We start from the raw sequence: 22,078 nt of genomic DNA on the forward strand, positions 1-22,078 counted from the left end.
GTTCAAGTAGAAGCTGGGACCCCTTTTGGGGATCACTTAATTTCAGTTCCTGCCTTGGGGTTGAACTTGAATTGATCCCAATCATGTTTTGGTTCTAGAACATGCCCAAAAGATGTCTTCCACTTCTTCTCAGTGACCTTCAAATAAAGGAGGTCACCTCTATTGATTTAGGAAAAACCTCTATTTCACGAATGAAGGCAAATAATATATGGGTTGCAGGATCCAATCTGAGTCAGTCATCAGGACCAGAGGTTTTGTCAGTGTGTATGAGAGTTCATGACTGGGAAGACATGGTAACAAGGTCAGCCAATGAATAGGCATAGCAACTAAGTCAGCCAATGAGGGCTGTTTGGAAACTGAAACAGTTCGGAGCCTAGGCATGATTTAGCTCTGTATTAAGCTCTGAGCTCTGAAGCTGCAAACTAGTCTGGTCTTCTCTGTCTGCTGAATTGAAACTGGAACTCTTCTCTGCTGTACTCTGCTTGTGTTTTGCTTGTGACTACTACCACATTGGAGAATCTGCCATTGGTATTGTATATTTATTTCATGTGTTATTATATATAAAGAGAATCCTGCTGAATCAGTTACCTGTGTGTACTTTCTGGATTTGATTTCTGCGACAAACTCACAGGTTTAATCTTCTGAGCTTTCAGATTCATGCTGGAGCCCATCCTCAGGGAACTTCTCTCTTGCAGAATGTGTACTTTGGTCTACCTGTAGTATTTATGTAGTGCCTGTTTGTGTGTGGGTTTTTAGTTGTTGATTGGGGTGTTGATGGCCAGTTATTAAGTCATTAGCTGTTGTTTCCTTGTGCTGCCAAGCCCTCAGTCAACAGCAGTGCTGATTTACCATCATCTTATCAGGTACTTAGGAGCCAAGGACTTAATGACCGAGATCAATATCCCAATCGACAGCTAAGGGGCTACACACAACCAGGCACTACATAGCAATAGTCCTTTACACCCTCTCTAAGCGGTTTACAGAGTCAGCATTTTGCCCCCAACAATTTGGGTCCTCATTTTACCAACCTCAGAAGGATGGAAGGCTGAGTCAACCTTGGGCCTGGTGAGATTCAAATTGCCAAATTGCAGGCAGCCGGCAGGCAGCAGAAGTAGTCTACAGTACTGCACTCTAACCACTGCGCCCAGGGGTGGGTTCTACTTACCTTTACTACCGGTTTGCAATGGGGCCATGCGTGCGTGCTTCTGCGCATACGCAGAAGCTTCCTAATGATGTTGGGGTCAATGGGTGGAGCCTCCCACCGGTTTTACTACTGGTTCTTGTGAATTGGCCAGAACAGGGGCAACCCACCGCTGACTGGGCCACTGTGGCTCATAAATACTAAGTATGGAATAGCCCAAAGCACACATTCCAGGAGAGAGAAGCCCCCTGAGGATGGGCTCCAGCACGAGTCCAAGAGCTCAGAAAACTAAATCTTTGGTCTCAGTGACCAATCCAGATTGAATCCTGCAGACCTTTATTTATCCTAGTTACCTAGTGATTCTATTATTGAAAGGATTCAGTTGCCTTTACCTTCCCTAATTGAAAGGAAGAATGATTAGGGTTCAGTCTAGTTCTGGTTTGGTTTTGGTTACTGCTATTTGCACTTCGTACAGTCACAACTTTATTCCATCCCGTGGTGCCATGCGCTAAATAAATAAATAAATCCATACATGGAGGTATCTTGAGATGCTTAGTTCCCACTTCAACTATTATTTTTTAAAAAACCTAGTCTAAATAAACTGGGTTGCTTATTTAGAAAATATCGGTCTAAGTACACCAAAGCAATTGGTATGATGACTCACAGATGTATCGCCCCACTGTAAAATAGATAGCAGCTGACAGTTATTACTTTTTAATGTCATCTGTCATTCCTAAGGGAGGGGGGGAAATCTCTTTTAAGCCCGATTGGCAGATGGCTCATACATGAGCAGTGATTTCTGCAAGTCAACCACTAAGGATTAGAACCACACTCAGTTTCATAGCTTGGACACTAGGAACATTTCTCGTAACCATGGTGACCCTTCTGTATTTTGCTGCAGACGAATGACATTATTACACGTCTACTACATCAAGGCTGAAAAAAATCTAGTTGAACACTAGATGGCAGAGAAGAGTTCTGTTTCCCCCATTGCTGTTTGCTGCCATCTAGTTGCCATCCAAATTGTTGCAGCCCAGGTTATGGGAACGTTATAGAAATGAGGTCTATTATGGGAAGATCCACCAAGTATTTCAAATCCAGGAATGAGAGTCATCCGGTATTTGATCCATGATCCATCTGTCTAAAGTCTGCTTGTTTCCTAAGCCCTGATTTTGCTAATGTAATTGCTTATATATGCTTATTTTGGACTTTACTTCAGCAGTCTGAAGAAGTAACTCGTAGGGGTTTGTTTTTAACTAATATTTTAGCTTTGATATTATAAACTAATAAAATGTGAGTCTTTTTAGAGTGAAACATTATAAATAAATAAACAAACTAATCTTAGCCGAGCAATCCCCCCTCCCCAACCCACACACTCAGGTGTGACTAGGAAATACAATATCTGTTAGCTGGAGAGCTGGAGAAAAAATATATACATGTTTGTCAGGAGTCTAAAATGACTTGATAACATATAATCTGTTAATCCAATGGCTGGAGATATACTCTGTTACGTCCCCATGTTACTCAAAGAATCCTGTTGAATAATGTTCCTTGTGGCAAGTTTGTGCTAAGAGCTGGTGTGATTTCAGGAATTTAAGTAATTTGAACAATAAATATCTAATTTTTTATTTCAGTTTCTGGTTCAAAAATTAGTTTAAGAACGCCTTTAAAAGTGGAGATGATGAGAGGGCCAATATCAATGACATAGTAAATCAGTATTCTATTCGCCCAAAAATGTGAGGACACACGGACAACACTGTAGAGAGGGGGGATATCAGTTTAGTTGTGTGTTCCTCACACCTAAATGTTTATCTGCTTAGTCTTGCTCCTAAGTTCTTGCTACTTATGCAAGACTAAGTAGTCATGATATAAGAGATAATTTGTAGAATGTATTTTTTTCCCTTTGTAACAACATGAATAATCTAGAAAGAAACCAATATTTGGCTGCTGAGAAATTTTAATTCATCATGTCCATGTCATAGTTAGCTAATAGTTTGACACCCCCCCACACACACACACCAATAAAAATTAAATATGTTTAGTTGCTAGCTCGAAAGCAGTTTGAGTCACAGGTCATTGAGCTTAACCCTAAAACCATTTTCAAAAGTTGGAGAGAAACATTTTCAGCAGAAAATAAAACTCTCTGGGGAAAGCTGAGTGTTCTCTGAGTGATCTGCTTACCGATAACCAGATGTTACCTTTTTCCACCCAATTTTGACCCTATTCATTTCTCTTTTCTCAGCAACAACTTGGTGTAATTTTGATTATAGGTTTCTTTTTAATCCATCATGAGCCGTGGTTTCAGGAAATACACTGGTAGTAATAATGATGTCACAGTACCATCCAATCAATCAGATCTGTCACTATGTTGAACTCACAAAGCCAGATCAGCAAAATTTCCTTCATTCTGATATTAGACCCCTGATGGCGAACCTACAGCACGCATACCACAGGTGGCACAAAGAGCCATTATCTGTGGGCACACAAGCCATTGCCCTAGCTCAGCTCCAGCTGATTTTCAGCTGGCCCCACCCACGCTGCCCCTCCCCTCCCAGGAGTCTCCACGCAGCCCATTTTGGATGCTAGGTAAGTACAGGGCTTGCGCGGAGGCTCTGGGAGGCTGTTTTCGGCCTCCAGAGAGCCTCCGAGGGGGTGGGGGAGGCCGTTTTCACCTTCCCCAGGCTCCAAGAAAGCCTCTGGAGCCTGGAGAGAGAGTGAAAAATGGGCCCACTGGTAACCTTTTTGCCGTTGTGTGTCAAAAGCGGGGGGAGTGTGGGGGGTCATGTGTGCCTGCAGGAGGCGGGGCAAGGGGGGCATTGAATTATGAGCACGTGCACACACAATCCCCCGCACTCCCCCCGCTTTTGGCATGCGATGGCAAAAAGGTTAGCCATCACTGTATTAGACCATTATCAAGCTGTTTTTGAAATCTACACACAAAGACTGTGTCCAGTTTGTGGCCATGATGATATTTTCATTTTTCTTGCCAGTTCCATCCATCTTGGTTGGCAGATTGCTGGGACAACTGACTTGCCAAATGTAGGAGATGACCAGGCTGAGCCAGAGGGAGGGGTCAAACACATCATAAGTCACGAGTCCCTATGCACTCAAAAGAGATCTAAGTCCAGCCCACCTTGATTGCCTTTCTTGCCTCCCACTCATTTCCCTTGATCCTAGCTGGACAGATTCTTGTAGAGAGCTCAAACCTGCAATAAATCTTCATACTCATTTGAACCGCCTGAATCTCTTGATTTCCCTGGCGCTTGATGCCAAAATCTTATTGCGACTAACTCTTAAGACTTTTCTTCCCTCGCTTCTGGAGAATTTGTATCAGGGATGAAATCCAGCAGGTTCTGACAGGTTCTGGAGAACCGGTAGCGAAAATTTTGAGCAGTTTGGACAACCGGTAGTCGAAATTTTGAGTAGTTTGGAGAACTGGCAAATACCACCTCTGGCTGGCCCCAGAGTGAGGAGGGAATGGGGATTTTGCAGTATCCTTCCCCTAGAGTGGGGTGAGAATGGAGATTTTGCAGTATCCTTCCCCTGCCATGCCCACCAAGCCACGCCCACCAAGCCATACCATGGCCACCAAGCCACGCCCACAGAACAGGTAGTAAAAAAAAATTTGGATTTCACCACTGATTTGTATCTTGCACTTTTGTCTTCTGGCTGATGATGAGATAGCAAAAGCTTTGTGAACCCTGGAGAAGGATGCCCTGTACTTCTTTGCTGACTCTGTTTCCCAGATTTTTAGCAAGCTCTACAGGAGGAAGCAATGCTTGATAGACTAATGCTGGGCCAAATATTTAATGAACTCTAGTGATAAATATCCCTGTGTGTATATGTATGTGCACTTTTGTGCCCGTTTTTGACTCTTGGTGACTGCCTAAAAGTCCCTGCAGTTTTCTTGGCAAGGTTTCAGAAAATGATTTGCTATTTCCTCTTTCGTAGAGCTGAGATAGAGTGACTGGCTCCAGATTATCCACCTGGCTTTACACACACAGACAAAATGGCTGCAGAATTCTGGATGTTGAGGTCCACGTGTCTTAAAAGTTGCTGAGGTTAAGAAATACCATTCTGCTGAAACTGCAGAGATTAAGAGAATAGAATAGATAGAATAGAATTTTTTATTGGCCAAATGTGATTGGACACACAAGGAATTTGTCTTGGTGCATATGCCCTCAGTATACATAAAAGAAAAAGATACGTTCATCAAGAATCATAAGGTACAACACTTAATGATAGTCATAGGGTACAAATAAGCAATCAGGAAACAATATCAATATAAATCGTAAGGATACAAGCAACAAAGTTACAGTCATACAGTCATAAGTGGAAGGAGATGGGTGGTGGGAACGATGAGAAGATTAATAGTAGTGCAGACTTAGTGAATAGTTTGACAGTGTTGAGGGAATTATTTGTTTAGCAGAGTGATGGTGTTCAGGAAAAAAACTGTTCTTGTGTCTAGTTGTTCTGGTGTGCAGTGCTCTATAGCGTCGTTTTGAGGGTAGGAGTTGAAACAGTTTATGTCCAGGATGTGAGGGGTCTGTAAATATTTTCACAGCCCTCTTTTTGACTCGTGCAGTATACACGAGGAATATAAATGTATTCATTAAATTTATTAGAATAATAATTGCAATTTGACAATGTACAGTACTCTTGCTCTTCTCGATTAATTTCCCTTACAACTTTTCCTCTCAAAATAGCAGCTATTATTCTAATAATTAATTTGTAAAGTAATTATCCAGGTTGATAGAAATAGGGGCACAGGACATATGTTCCTCAGAATTTAGCATTTCAAATCATAGCACAAGCTTCATCTTCTCTCATTCCTTTTTTTTTCCTTCTGAAATTATGACCTTAACTCATACTTGCATATATATAATGCAATTCATCAATACAATTCATCATTAATATTTCATCCTGTAGCCTGTAAACCACCTGGATAAGGAGAAAGATATAGTTCTCGTTCATTGAAATACTATAAAAGTGTCCTCAGGAGTGTCATTAATCCACACAGCTTTAAAAGTTGTGTGACAAAATTCTCTAGTGACCATTGTGGGCATATATTCTGCACCCATCAATCGATCCAATAAACAACAGCAACAAATGTCGCCTTTTCCTAATCTCTTTCATCTGATCTGAGTTTTCCTTCTCTCTCCTCCTTCTGTTTCACCACTCAGATATCCTAAATTTCTGGGGGATGGGGGGGATGAAAGCATGCAATAAGGTTTCCCAATATTTTTGTACACATCATTCCACAATAAATGCATTTTTCTATTTTCTTCAATGCACATGTATTTTTGCTATTTTCCCTTTGAGCTGGCATTCCTATTTAAAGACAACTTCTTACAAACTTTGCTAGGATAGTCCCAGCCTCTCCTCTGAAAGATTTATTTATTTATTTATTTATTTATTTATTTATTTATTTATTTATTTATTTATTTAATTTGTATACCGCCCTTCTCCCAGAGGGGACTCAGGGTGGTGAACAGCCAAAATTAAAAAACATACAAATACAAAAGTTAAGATAATTAAAAAAGAATTAAATCATTAGCTTCCCAATTTAAAACCCCCAAATCCATAAAATTTAAAATCCCAATTAAAAACCATTTAGGCTAGGCCGGCTTGGTGGAATAAAAACGTCTTCAGGGCTTTACGGAAGGTCCGGAGGTCTGGGATCAATCGTATTCCAGGAGGTAGCTCATTCCACAGGGCGGGTGCCCCCACAGAGAAGGCTCTTCCCCTGGGGGCCGCCAGCCGACATTGCCTGACCGACAGCACCCTGAGGAGGCCCTCTCTGTGAGAGCGTATTGGCCGGTGGGAGGTTATCGGTAGCAGCAGGCGGTCTCGCAAATATCCTGGCCCTAAGCCATGGAGCGCTTTAAAGATGAGAACCAACACCTTAAAGCGCACCCGGAAGACCACCGGGGGCCAATGCAGCTCACGCAGGAGAGGTGTTACGTGGGAGCGCCATGTCGCTCCCATAATCACCCGCACGGCCGCATTCTGCACCAGCTGGAGCCTCCGGGTGCTCCTCAAGGGGAGCCCCATGTAGAGACTGTTGCAGTAGTCCAGGCGTGACGTGACCAGGGCATGAGTGACCGTGCACAAGGAGTCCCGATCCAGAAAAGAGCGCAACTGGCATATCAGGTGGACCTGATAAAAAGCCCCCCTGGCCACGGCCGTCATATGCTCTTCTAAAGACAGCTGTGTGTCCAGGAGGACACCCAAGTTGCGAGCCCCCTCTGTGGGGGTCAGTGACTCGCCCCCAGTAGCCAGCGATGGCACCAGCTGGCTATATCGGGACGCCGGTATCCACAGCCACTCGGTCTTGGAAGGATTGAGTCGAAGCCTGTTCCTCCCCATCCAGACCCGCACGGCCTCCAGACACTGGGACATCACTTCGAGGGCATCATTGGGGTGGTCTGGGGTGGAGATGTACAGCTGAGTGTCATCAGCGTACAGATGGCATCGCACCCCAAAACCATGGATGATCTCACCCAGCGGCTTCACATAAATGTTGAACAGGAGCGGCTAGAGGACCGACCCTTGTGGCACCCCGCAAGCAAGGCACCTCGAGGTCGACCTCTGCCCCCCTGCCAACAGAGACTGCGACCGGTCAGAGAGATAGGAGGAGAACCACCGCAACACGGTGCCTCCCACCCCCAATCCCTCCAGCCGGCGCAGCATGATACCATGGTCGATGGTATCAAAAGCCGCTGAGAGGTCTAACACGACCAGAACAGAGGAACAACCCCTGTCCCGAGCCCTCCAGAGATCATCCACCAATGCGACCAATGCCGTCTCCGTGCTGATTGATTGATTGATTGATTGATTGATTGTCTGCCTTCAAGTCATTGTCAATCATATGGCAATTCTCTATCATCCAGGTCATGATTTTCCCAAAGGTGTGTTAGAAGAAATATCCTTCTGGGTTCAGCTCCAAGTGGGAAAAAAGACACTGGAAACATGGAGACTGCTTGGAAAGATGGTTTAATGGTGGACAGGATCGCATGGTTTGAGTTCCTGAACAGAAAAAGGGGCCAAGATGCATGAGTCCCCAGGTTTTATGCCCTCTCTGGCTTTGAACTTCCTGGGGCCCAGATAGAGTATCCTGATTGGTTGTCAGACTCCCAGGGGGTGGGGGGGTTAGCTAGCCTTGTTGGCTGATGTAATCTTCCCAGGTGCCATGTAGTGAGTTTTTGTTGCTAGATGGGTCCTATTGTGTTGTAGATGATGGTCAATTGACAAAGATTGAGTTTCTGCCTCTGGCCCATTGACAAAGGGTGGGGGCAGGAAGATGGGAGCTGCTTCATCTTTAAAACATGCTTCTCCATTTCTCATCCAAGGAAACATAATATTCTGCCTTTTTTAATATCTCCCAAAATATTTCATTCTTCTAGGAAAGGGGTGGGTGCTAACTTCCTACAATCCCTCCTTTTTTTTTTCAAAACGTGAGTATTGCAACAGTATTGCAGTTACTAAACAGATAATGCAGTTTCAACAAAATGGAGACACAACAGATGAAAAAGAAAAAACTGGATTCACATACTTCGGGAAAGAAATGAACAGGTAAAACCATTTAAACACATACAGTGAGTGCAAGACTGAATTTTTTTTTCTTGTAAATGAACTTAAAACGTTTCCTCATAAACTTGAGTTGTTACTTTAAGATACAGAGAGGGAAGGAAAAAAATAGAAATAAAATGAAAAGTTCTCTTTACTCTGTTCTTGTTGGCCAGACAAACACAGGGCAAAGGCTCTTTCTTTCTTTTTTTCTCTCTCTCACCCATTTTTCATTGCTTCAACCTTTTTTTTTCTGTAACAATTTAAAATTCTTGTCTCTAGGGATCAGATACATTTTACACTTACAATTACCTCGAGGGTGCACAAAGACTTAGACATACACACATAAAAACAAGGAGGACAAAACAGAGGAAAACAGAACTCTGAGATTTACACACACACTGATCATTCCTGCCATAAATCTTAGTTAAATTAGGGAAGGCACAAATCTTAAACATACCACATGGTTGCATAGAAGACAGAGAAAGAGACAAACAAACAAAACAAACAAAAAACCCAACATTCCTATTTATATATTTCCCTTTTCTTTTAAGTACCTTTATTTAGCCAAATTTGTTTTCCCGGTGTCATCTCTTAGCAAAGCCCATTTTTACACAATTTCCTCAATTTTTTTTTTTTACTCATGCCAGCTAAAACTGGCACCCGCCTGGCATCCCAGGCTTCAAGCAATGCTTCCAGGGGGCTACCCTCCACCCGCGAGCTACCACTTCCCATGACCCTTGGAATGTAAGGTTCACTTTGGCTTAGCCGGGTGGGTCACCTGCAGTTTTCAGAATGAAAAAAAATTCTGGGAAGGACTTTGATTCCCTCACGAAGTACGGGCCCCTTCCTACCGAAGGAATTCGCCTGGGTTTTCAGATGAAAAAGGTAATCCAGGAGGACCAACTGCTCCCTGCAGTGGTACTGGCACCTTCCTTACTCTATTTCACATATCACGGGGCTTTGTGCTTTGAGACACACCGGGATTCCCTTAATTTCCTTTTATTACCCTTTTCACTTTCACTTGACATTCGCTTGGCTTCCATTCCCTTTAAACACAAAGTCCCACATTTGGCGACACCCCCCCTTGCTTTCTCTATCCTACTGGTCACGGCTCAGTGGAGCTAGCGGTAGGCAGAGGTGCGGCTAGAGGTCACTCAGGTGAAATCAGACTGTTTTCCAGGTGGAATCCCACAGACACACTTCCTCCTTCCCTAACAGAAGGTCCTGTGCTCTGGCAAAACCCCCATGCTCTCCAGACTGTCGGTCTTTCTGCGGTTAGGAAATGCACAGAGGAAGCAAGATCCAGCTGTGATTGGGAGAAGGGCCTTCACTCACACACATGCAGGCATACACACATTTCCCATGCTTTTCCATGCTTTAAAATTAAAATTTAGAGGTACTCACCTTCTTTCCAAGCAGCCTTTGAGCTCAAACTCAAAACCCCTTTAAAACCTAGTTCCAAATGGCCAAGGTCCACAAAAACGTATCCACAGACTCAATGGGTCTGTTGCTAGCAAGGGAGGCTTACTGGGCCAGGTCCATTGGGTAAGTTAGCTTGGAGTCCCATCTGGGATGCGAAATTGTTAGAAAAATTATTCTTCTGGGTTCAGCTCCAAGTGGGGAAAAAGACACTGGAAACATGGAGACTGCTTGGAAAGATAGTTTAATGGTGGACAGGATCACATGGTTTGAGTTCCTGAACAGAAAAAGGGGCCGAGACGCATGAGTCCCCAGGTTTTATACCCTCTCTGGCTTTGAACTTCCTGGGGCCCAGATAGAGTATCCTGATTGGTTGTCAGACTCCCAGGGGGTGGGGGTCTTAGCTAGCCTTGCTGGCTGATGTAATCTTCCCAGGTGCCATGTGGTGAGTTTCTGTTGCTAGATGGGTCCTATTGCGTTAGTTTCTGTTGCTAGATGGGTCCTATTGTTTTACAGATGATGGTCAATTGACAAAGATTGAGTTTCTGCCTCTGGCCCATTGACAAAGGGTGGGGGCAGGAAGATGGGAGTTGCTTCATCTTTAAAACATGCTTCTCCATTTCTTATCCAGGGAAACATAATATTCTGCCTTTTTTAATATCTCCCAAAATATTTCATTCTTCTAGGAAAGGGGTGGGTGCTAACTTCCTACAGGTGCTTTTTCAAAAGGCAACTGGACTTCCTTTGTTTCTACCTGTCAATGACTACTTCAGCTTCAACCACAACAATACACAAACAAATAATAGATTCAAATTCAAGGTAAACTGCTCCAAACTCGATTGCAGAAGATATGACTTCAGCAACAGAGTGGTCAATGCCTGGAATGCACTACCTGACTCTGTAGTTTCTTCCTCAAACTCCCAAAATTTTAACCTTAAACTGTCTACTGTTGACCTCACCCCATTCCTAAGAGGTCTGTAAGGGGCGTGAATAAATGCACTAGCGTGCCTACCGTCCCTGTTCTAATATTTCTTTTTACTTACTCTTTTCATGTATTCAAATTATGTTTATACTGTTACCTGTTATCTTATATATGCTTGACAAATAAATTTATGATTATGATTATGATTACTTCTCATCTAAGAACCTACTTCAGTTCAGAAGAAGCTTCTTCAATGAGAAGTGAAACCTCTTCAAGGAGAAACAAAGTCCAGTTGCCTTTGGAAAAAGCACCTTTGGGACAACCATGACCCGGATGACATCCAGTATCCTAAAAAAAAAAAAAACACCACCTTTGAGACATCTACATGGATAGATGTTCTCTAACAGTTCACAGCCCTGCCCCACACCCACAAATTCATCACATTGTCCAATCAACTCTTCACACTCCACCAGATACAATCTTCAGGCAGTCTCCATCAGACGCAGGCAAAAGTCCTTGAATACAGAATGTTGTTATGACTAACTTTCTACCGCTCCAACAACAACCCCTTCCCAACTTCCCCAGCTAAAATATGTGACAGTTAAGAAGCAAAAAAAGAAAATTGTCTTCCAAAACTGACATTGTGTTTTGAGTAAGAACTGGTTGGTTTGCTTTATGATCCATTGGCCTGTTTTCTTGGCTATCTACAGTATTCCCAGGAATCTTCCCCAACACCAAAATTCAAAAACTTCAATACTCTTCCTATCCTGTTTCTTCAAAGTCCAACTTCCAGTTCCATTGAGTGTCACAGGGCTTGCCATGGCTTGCACAATGTTAATCTTTGGAGATAATAGGTACATTCTGGCATCTAAATATCTTTTCCAAGGTCTTCGTGTCTTCATCACTTGAGACTTTCAAGAAAAGATTGAACTGCCATTTGTCAGAAATGGTGTAGGGGTAGGGTCTCCTGCTTGACTAGATGACCTATAAGGTCCCTTCCAACTCTGCTAATCTGTTAATGGTTGCCACTGAAGGATCCTAATTCCCTACCAAGTGTTAGTCTGCAGCCTATTTCTTGACTGCTTGTTCCTTTACTGTTGATTTGCATATTTTTTCATGCTTTTGTGTAAGGTGAGGTCAACCCTTAAAGGACAAATGGGAAACATCATTTTTTTTAATATACATTATCTCTCTCTTTTCCCACTATGGTAGTCTTCAATTTACAACAATTCCTTTAGTGACCATCCGAAGTTATAATGGCACTGAAAAAAGTGACTTATGACCATTTTTCACACTTATGACTGTTGCAGCATCCCCATGGTCACATGATCAACATTTTGATGCTTAGCAAACTGATACATACAGTATTTATGATGGTTGCAGTATCCTGGGATCATGTCATCACCTTTTGCGGCCTTCTGATGAGCAAAGTTAATGGAGAAGCCAGATTCCCATAATAATCGTCTTACTAATTTAACAACTGCAATGATTCATTTAACAACTGTGACAGGAAAGGTTGTAAAATGGGGCAAAACTCATGTAACTTATGTCTTGCTTAAGAACAGAGATTTTGGGCTCAATTGTGATCGTAAGTCGAGGACTACCTGTATTATGTACAGGTGTCCATATGGTATAAATCTGTTCCTGCCCCATCTTGATCCACCTTGTCAGCATTCAGATACTAAGCAAGAGCTAGGCTGTGATGACCCAGGGCACGGCGCAGAGATAACATAAATAGCTGGCAGTTCAAACAGCCCCTTTATTGCTCCAAATCTCCCCAAACACTCCCACATTTCAGGCAAGTCCCAGAGCAGAGTGATAACAAACCCCCACACAAACCTCAAGCAGCCCCTGGCTGCAATTAGTCCAGCCCAGCGCTGTCTGCGCCAAGGTTGCATCACAATAAATCCCAAATGCATTTGGCAAAACAAGAGCAAATCAAGGAGTTCAGGGAGCAAAAGATCCAGGTAATTAGTCCAAAACACCAAAAGGAATGCAAGGACTCTTGGCAAGTTCAAACGTCGGCATGCAACACTTCAGGAACTCAGTGCTTCTTCCTGACAAATGCCCCTCCCCACTGCATCTCCTTACATCTCATTCCTCAGGTGTGCCTGGAGAAGATAGGTGGGGCACTCTCCTCACAAGTAGTCTGCTCCGTCTACATTGATCACGCCTTCTCTGCACTCTCCGAGCCCTTTCATCAGGAAGGGGTGGGTTCTTGCTCCTTATCTGAGCTCTGTCAATCCTGTTCATCCTGCCTCCCTGCCTGTGGGCCTTACTAATTCTGAAAAGCCTTGCCTAGACTGACTCTGCCCTTCCCCAGTTTCCTCCAAGGCCAACAGAGCTGCCATCTCACTCGCTGTCAGTTCTTGTGCCAGCTCATCTTACACCGCAGATTCAGACACCGACAGGGGCATTACACAGCCTAAGTTAATGCTTGGATGAGTGTTCTGACCGGGGTGAAATCTAATTTTTTTTGCTACCGGTTCTCTGGGCGTGGCTTAATTAGTGGGCGGGGCTTGGTGGTAAGGTGACTGGGAGGGCGTGGCTTGTTGGTAAGGTGGGCATGGCCAAGTCAATGTCACTTCTTTGCCCTTTTTTAACCTACAAAACACAACACAACACAACTGGCTCACCCACAATATAAAAGCAGCTGTGCTAGACCCAAAATGGCCCTTGCAACAAGTAGGAAACTCAGCTGGGATCGGGGGCAGGGATTTTTGCTACCGGTTCTCCAAACTGCCCGCTGCCATCACTACCTACTCGCCCGAGCTGGTCCAAACCGGGAGCATTTCACCCCTGGTTCTGACCCAGCTCCCGAAACACAACAAACCCTCTTTAATTAAATCAAAGATTCCTTTATTAGGAGCGCCAGCAGCCCTGGCAAAAAGTCTCTCACTCATTGCAGGCTAACAAGTCCGGCCAGCCAGAAGATGAATAGTTGTCTGCCACATTTATTCATCTCCGCCCCCTGCCTCTTATCCCCAGAGCTAGGGTGGGGCTTCACTAGCAGCGGTGGCTCTTCCGTCCCAAGGATCAGCCCACAGATTTCCACTGCTCTCCTCTCCTCTGCCTTCTGTGCATCCACGCATTGGGCACTGGACCCAGCTGTTCCTCCTCTTCCTCATCAGCCACTTCCAGACCTGGGGGCTGTTGACTCTCCATCTGAGGGCTCCGCCTCTGTCTGTCTGTCTGTCTCTGTCTCTGTCTCTGTCTCTGTCTCTGTCTCTCTCTGTCCTCTGTCTCTGTCTCTGTCTCTGTCTCTGTCTCTGTCTCTCTCTGTCCTCTGTCTCTGTCTCTGTCTCTGTCTCTGTCTCTGTCTCTCTCTCTCTCTCTCTCTCTCTCTCTGTCTTTCTCTCTCTCTGACAGCTCCATTCCTTCTTCCCCCTCAGAGCTCTCAGCCATGATGCTGGCCCTGACCCCCACGCCTCCTCCTCATTTGATTTGGCTGCTGGAGGGGCCGGCAGCTGACAGGCCACAACAATGCAAAATCACCTGGGCTACATTGTGAAAAGTCGGGAATAAAAACTCTGAAAAACTCAATGGAAAATCAGTTTTGAACTATTGCCAAGAAATCTTCACATTGTGTTCCCTTGGCCCACAGGTTAAGGCACCTATTCCCTACTCACTTCAAATCTTTCTTAGAATGATCAAGGGATCCTGCCATCTCTCTTGGTTGTGAGATTATTCCAAGAATCTCTGCAAAGGCTTTCATCTCTGATGGATGTTTCCCAAAAATTATTCAAGAGAATGATTAAAATGACCTTGGTTAGAGGCCAAAAAAAAAAAAAGCCGTATCTTTCACAGGAAAGCAGAAAAATTGTCAAAAATTTGGCGGAGGGTTTCGATTCAGACTAATATTAATTTATAGCACCTTCTTTCGTTCTCTAAGCAAAATTTTGCAGGTCAGTTTGAAAAGCTCAGTAATAGGCCAAGATTTATATGATTTGAAAAGAAACCAGAGTATACCTAACTTCGAATGCAAAAGCTAAATATTCATCATGCTCATTACATTACATTTACATTACATTACATAAATATTTTAAGATGAAACTAATGATAGAATATCCACTTTTCCTGAACTCCGATTTATAGCCAACACAGTAAGGCACGGGTGTCAAATTCGATTTCATTGAGGGCTGCATCAGGGTTGTGTTTGACCTCAGGGGGCTGGGGTGGGTGTGGCCAAGGTGGGTGTGTCCAGCTCAACATCACTCATGTCAGGGGCGCCTGCGGCAGCCCGAGTGCTCTGCCAGCGAAAACAGGCTCCCGAGCTCCATTTCAACTGCGACGGCTGCATGCAACCCTCGGCCAGCAAAAACGGGGCTTGGGAGTGCCACTTGTGGTCCTTGCAAGCTCAGTTTCCAGCTGCAATGGCCTCCTGCAACCCTCTGCCTGTGAAAATGGAGCTCGGGAGGGCCGCACCCAGCCTTCCCAGGCTCCATTTTCACTGGCAGAAGCACTGCGGGCCAGTCCTTCGCTGTTTCCAGGGCAGCCCCATGGGCCAGATCTAAGGACCCCACCAGCCAGATCCGGTCCCCGGGCCTTGAGTTTGACACTCCTGCTGTAAGATATGTAAAGAATAGAAAGTTAAGACTTTAAATATATGACATAAATATCATTGTACTGAAATCTTTTTGCCAAATTCTGACCAAAAAAAATGACAAAAATGCCAGTTGGGGAAGTTGGATTCATTTAACAACCACAGGAGTTCATGTGCCTTAAAAAGTGTTGTATAATGAGGTCCAACTCGACCCAACCACAAGGACATATGAACAGAAATTCTGGTTCCAATTATAGTCATAAGTCGAGAACTACCTGTAACTGCTGGTAAGTGAGACTCAAAGACATCATGACCCAATCTCACTGTTTTGAAAGCCTGAATAAGAAACACAGTGCTAAGATGTATATATAGTTTGACCTTAACAGTAAGCTGAGTAATATAAGGGAGTAATGTATTAAGTGGTGTTTAGTCTGCAGCTAAGATAAAGTGTACCCTTGGCAGAAGAGGGATGTGGTGGCTCAGTGGCTAAGGCACTGAGCTTGTTGATCGAAAGGTCGGCAGTTCAGGGGGTTTCGAATCCCTAGTGCCGCATAACGGGGTGAGCTCCCATTACTTGTCCCAACTTCTGCCAACCTAGCAGTTCGAAAGCACATAAGAAATGCAAGTAGAAAAATAGGGACCACCTTTAGTGGGAAGGTAATAGCGTTCTGTGTGCCTTTGGCATTGAGTCATGCCAGCCACATGATCACGGAGATGTCTTCAGACAGCGCTGGCTCTTCGGCTTTGAAACGGAGATAAGCATTGCCCCCTAGAGCCGGGAACGACTAGCGCATATGTGCAAGGGGAACCTTTATCTTTTAGGATAAAGTGATAGGCATCTGGCAGAAACCACAGTGATGTTGGATGCATCATGATGTCATCACACACATTATGAAAAATACACATAGCCACCCTTAAATTAAGCTAGATTTCTGGTGACTACATATATTCACTTTGGGTGATTACATCTGTACCCTTGGCAGTATTGGAGAAATGAGTTGCTATTGTCCCTTACAATTTGTGTTTCCAACTTCCCATTCTGTCCTAAAGCTTTGAAATATCTAGGTCAATGCTTCTCAACCAGCATGCTGGCTGGGGAATTCTGGAAGCTGAACTACATACATCTTCAAACTGCCAAGGTTGAAAAACACTAATCTGGGTGGTCTCCCATCCAAATCCTCACTGGGGCTGATGTTACTTAATGTCTGAGACCAAGCAATGTGTCCTTTGAGTTAAGCCCAACTTCTGTGTTGTTTCCTTGACAACAATATAGAAGAAAACACCATTTTCTTCTTCTGCAATCTTTCTGATATAGGTAATTGTCCAGGAATCCTCTTCAATAACCAGGATTATTCTTAGCTTCTGAAAGTCGCTAAAGGCGATTACCGTATTTTTTGGAGTATAAAACGCATCTTTTTCTCCCAAAAAAGAGGGTGAAAATCTGGGTGTGTCTTATACTCCGAATGTAGCCCTGCCCAGCTTCTCAAAAGAAGGTTTCAGAGGCTGAAAAAAGCATCAGAAACGAAGCTTCAGAAAAGAATCCCCCAAACAGAGCTTCAGAGAAAAAGCCTCCAAACAGAGCTTCAGAAAAGAAGCCCCCAAACAGAGCTTCAGAGGCTTTTTTCCTGAAGCTGTTTTGGAGGCTTTCAGAGGCAGAAAAAAAAGTTTTTTCTGAAACAGAGTTTCAGAAGTTTCAGAGGCAGAAAAAAAGCAAAAAAAAGCAAGGCACAGAGCTCACAACCAAGGAACCTGTTGCTAAAATTCACCTCTGGAAACAGCTGATTGGGGATATTCTGGGAGGCCGATCCACCTGCCAATCAGTTTTTTTCTTATTTTCCTCCCCAAAAACTAAGGTGTATCTTATACTTCGGTGCGTCTTATACTCCGAAAAATACGATATGTTTTGTCATTTGCTGAAGCATAGCCAAAAAAAAATTGCTTCTAATCTTCCTCCACCAACCACTTGTTCTGTGATTATTTGAAGTCACAAAAATATTGAAAAGGAGACTTATAACTGGTCACAGTCATGTGACATGGTGCTAAACCTCAGGTAGAACTGATTAACTGGCATTGTAACTCAGGCATGGTCACGTGATGTTCTACTTTATGACTGCATCATTAGCAAAAGTGTTGGGAGTGGTGCGGTGGCCTAGAGGTGGAGCTCTCACCTCACAATCATGAGGCTGTGAGTTCGATACTACGTAGAGGCAGATATTTCTCTCTCTGGGCACACTGAGATTATATCTTCTGAACAAAACTCTGCATTGGCTACAGGAAGGGCATCCGGCCATTAAAACACTCTGCTAGCTCCATTCAGTTGCCCAGACTCCACCCCGCATGGGATTATGGGATCGCGAAAAGGAGATGATGATGATTAGCAAAAGTGTTACCAGTCCCAACTTTAATCAGTAAGTGAGGAATACTTGTACTGTATTTTATCTCTGGCAGTGTTGTGGCTAAGTTACCTGAGCCTGTGTCATCGGCAGGAGAGGACTCTGAGAGTGAAGGAGAGGAGTTGGCAAGGCCTCCCTCTCCAGGACCCTCCTCTGTGGCAATGCCTTCGGTGTCCACCGAAGGTCAAGAGATAGGCCCGGGGCCAAGCACGTCCACGCAGTCGCAGGTGGACAGTAATGAGGGAGATGAGTCTTGGCTGGATCCTCGGCAGCGTCACAGAGATAAGCGCACGCAACAGAAGAAAAGGTGTGCCAGAGATTAAGCTGAGTCACTGGACCACACCCCACAGGGTATAAAAGGGGGTGAGGTGGCCATTCAGACTCTGTGACGGACAAAACTAACTACTATCGAGTCACATTGCATCTTTGGAAACAACATTATCTGCCTTGGATTTAATTATGGACTGGACTTGACAATTCTTGAACTGTGTGTATCTTGTTTATGAGTAAAGTCATTGGGGTTGCTGCCAATCCTCTTATCGAAAGAATTTGTTGTCTGCCAGTTTATTTAACCCCCGGCTGTCTGTTTGTGTACGTGTGTGAGACGGGGACAGAACAGGCAGTGAGGACGTATCCATCATCAACCGGATCTGACTGTAGCCATCGTATACCTTGTATCTGAAAGTAAGAGCACTCAGCACAGCTTCTGATCGTCCAGATAATTTGAAAACAACTTCCATTCATTTCTGGCTGTTTTCATCCTCCATCCAGAAGACCAATGTTCTATTTCTGTTTTAAAAGATGCTCTTTGTGCAATGTGGAGTTCTATGTAATAATTGCAAGGGCATTTAATTAAAAAAAAAAAACTTTCCTTTTTGTGACTCAATGAAACCTATGCTATAATGCCAAAAAGCTCACCTACCCAACCACTTCACCTGCACAGTCGTTACTAAAAATAGTAATCAATCAATTGCTAAAATTTTATCCTTTTTTCATCCACGGTTGACAGTGATGCCCACCTGACTGGCTGACTTACCAAGTCATAAGCTGGGTGATTTATAAACTCTGCATTTCTTTTCTCTTGCATCTGGAGTTACTATAAAAAGCCAGTGTCATTTGTGACAATCACATTTCATGAGCTGTTTTTTTAAAAAATGTGTTTGGCTACCTCTTGTGGGGAACAGGAGAATAACCTTTTCAGCTCTTCTATCAAGCTCACTCTTAGAAATATGTATCCGGCATCAACCAGTTTTAGAGTTTAGGATCTGACACTAGACATAGATTGTATTTGTGCTACGTTGTGCTGTGTGCAATTTGGTTTCTGTATGGGTAGTCCTTGAGTTATGACCACAAGTGAGTCCCAAATGTATGTTCTTAAGTGAGACATGTGTTAAGCAGTGGTGAAACCCAAATTTTTTTACTATCAGTTCTATGGGCATGGCTTGGTAGGCGTGGTGTGACTTGGTGGGCATGGCTTGGTGGGTGTGACAGAGAAAGAATACTGCAAAAGCCCCATTCCCTCCCCACTCCTGGGGGAAGGATATTGCAAAATCTCCATTCCCACCCCACTCTGGGGCCAGCCAGAGGTGGTATTTGCAGGTTCTCCGAACTACTCAAAATATTCGCTACCAGTTCTCCAGAACCTGTCAGAACCTGCTGGATTTCACCCCTGGTTTGCCACATTTGTTAAGTGAATCACTGCAGTTGATAAATTAGTAACCTGGTTGTTAAGTGAATCTGTCTTCCCCATTTGACTTTGTTTGTCAGAAGGTTGCAAAAAAGGATCACATGATCCTAGGACATCATAAATACATATGAACCAGTTGCCAAGCATCTGAATTTTGATCACGTGATCATAGGGATGCTGCAAAGGTCGTAACTATGAAAAACAGTCATAAATCACATTTTCAGTGTTGTAACTTTGAACAGTCACAAAACAAACTGTTGAAAATTGAGGACGACCTATAGCTGTTGTGCTATTGTTATTTGTCATCATCACCGCTACCAACTAGAGGTTTGAGATTTTTGCTCTTTATTGAGCTACATCATACGATATCTAATTCACAAAAATATACGGAATCCATGGAGAACTCACCAATAGATATGATGAGTTTTCAGTAGAACTGCTCATTTCCCTGACCTCGTCAAATGTTGTCACTGAAATATTATTGCAAACATGATAAAGGGATTTTATAGATTAAATAAAAGGCGATAACAGAATGTTTAAATAATGATCGCGATGGCATAAAAGAATAAGAAATAGTTAATGGGTCTGTGCGGAAAGTAAAGGACAGAAGTGAATTATGATTTTTTTAAGTTAGATGTTTATGTATCTACCTGTAATTATAATATATGTGTACATGTGTAACGATTGGGTTCATCCAACCCAGGACACCTAATCTGTTGCTATCTCAGGATAAAATGCTTGCTTCCTTGTGTTAAGTGTGCAGTCTTGGGTGCCCTGTTCAGATGGGATTGGACTGGAAGACTATCCCAAAGGTGCTTCTCCAAAAGGCAATTGGACTTTCTTGGTTTTTTCCTTTAAAATGTTTTGCTTCTCATCCAAAAACCTTCTTCAGTTCAGTTAAGTCTAGTTGCCTTTTGGAAAAGTACCTCTTGGACAACCATGACCTGGATGATTGAGAATCTCCATAGACACTAGAAGACTATCTGTTCCTGTCTATGTTCTCTTATTATTCAGCCAACTTCCATATAGACATGACTCTGGCAGGTTCTTCAAAACGATGCTTCATGATGTAACCAAAGGAACTATGTAAATAAATAAATAATTAATGAAAAGAAGGACCAGGGGTGACATGATAGCAGTGTTCCAATATCTCAGGGGCTGCCACAAAGAAGAGAGAGTCAAGTTATTCTCCAAAGCACCTGAGGGCAGGACAAGAAGCAATGGGTGGAAACTAATCAAGGAGAGAAGTAACCTAGAACTAAGGAGAAATTTCCTTACAGTTAGAACAATTAATCAGTGGAACAACTTACCTCCAGAAGTTGTGAATGCTCCAACACCGGAAGTTTTCAAGAAAATGTTAGATAACCATTTGTCTGAAGTGGTGTAGGGTTTCCTGCCTAAGCAGGGGGTTGGACTAGAAGACCTCCAAGGTCCCTTCCAACTCTGTTATTCTGTTATGTCTCTGCATAGATTCCATAGCTACTTGGTTGTGTCTCACACTGAGGAGGTCAGCCTCCAAAGGTCCATCCAGCTAACCTTCACACAGTCATGTTCTGTGTTCAAGTTCTTCAGAAGGATGCCTTAGGATAAAACCAAACAATTGATAGTGTGTGTGTGTGCAGATTTCACAGACATCCTGAGGATATCCCAAGAGCTGTACAATTTTAATTACAATAACTGGTTATTGGGTTTGGGAAGGCAGCAGGTCCCATTTCAATGGCTAACCCCAAGCTTCATTTTGCTCTGAAAAGCTCTGAGAAGAGGCATTTCTTCATGGGCGTATATCTCTTATAAAATTGGGGAACAGATTTGAACAAAGTGCAAAAGCATTTGATAGTGTAAACTCTGACTAAATTCTCACTTTTTCTCCCTAGTTTGACATGCAACGGATAACACTGGAGGAGCTTAAACACATCCTCTATCATGCGTTCCAGGATCACTTAACAATGAAGGACATTGAAAATATTATCATCACTGAAGAGGAGAGTTTAAATGAGAACTCTGGTAATTGTCAAACGGAATTTGAAGGTGGGTTTCTGTCATACATAGAGCACATAAAATAATTTGACTTTCTTCTTTCTCATAGAGCACATTGAAGAAGTGAAATGTTTCACTTGTACAGGTAATCCTCAACTTTCTCCCATACTGGAGCCTGGAATTTGTGTCATATGTTATGAAGGTTATAAGTTGAGGCAATCACGCGACCAAGCCTGATTTTCCATGTTTGGCAGCAGTCGTTAATTAAATGTGATGTTTGTAAAGCAAACGGTGCAGTCATTAAATGAATGCCATGACCATTAAGTGAACCATTGTCTGCAATGGCTTTTTTTTTTTTTTTTTTTTGCTGGAAACCAGAAGTAAATACTGGTTTCCAGCAAAGAAAATCATGAATCGTGGTCAC

At 43.3% G+C, this 22,078-nt stretch overlaps 1 protein-coding gene across 2 annotated transcripts in view; it reads left to right on the top strand.

Moving 5' to 3' along the window:
* CALN1 (calneuron 1) overlaps positions 1-22,078 on the top strand; it is a 307,225-nt gene that overhangs the window by 279,292 nt on the left and 5,855 nt on the right. For both annotated transcript variants that reach the window (XM_070945568.1, XM_070945577.1), the window contains one exon: positions 21,552-21,705. In XM_070945568.1, coding sequence (XP_070801669.1) covers positions 21,552-21,705 — 154 coding nt within the window. The remainder of the gene's footprint in view (positions 1-21,551; positions 21,706-22,078) is intronic.

This window comes from Pituophis catenifer, unplaced genomic scaffold (assembly GCF_029215685.1).
Source record: "Pituophis catenifer annectens isolate HBS135680 unplaced genomic scaffold, rPitCat1.0.hap2 SCAF_1, whole genome shotgun sequence".
Lineage (NCBI taxonomy): Eukaryota > Metazoa > Chordata > Lepidosauria > Squamata > Colubridae > Pituophis > Pituophis catenifer.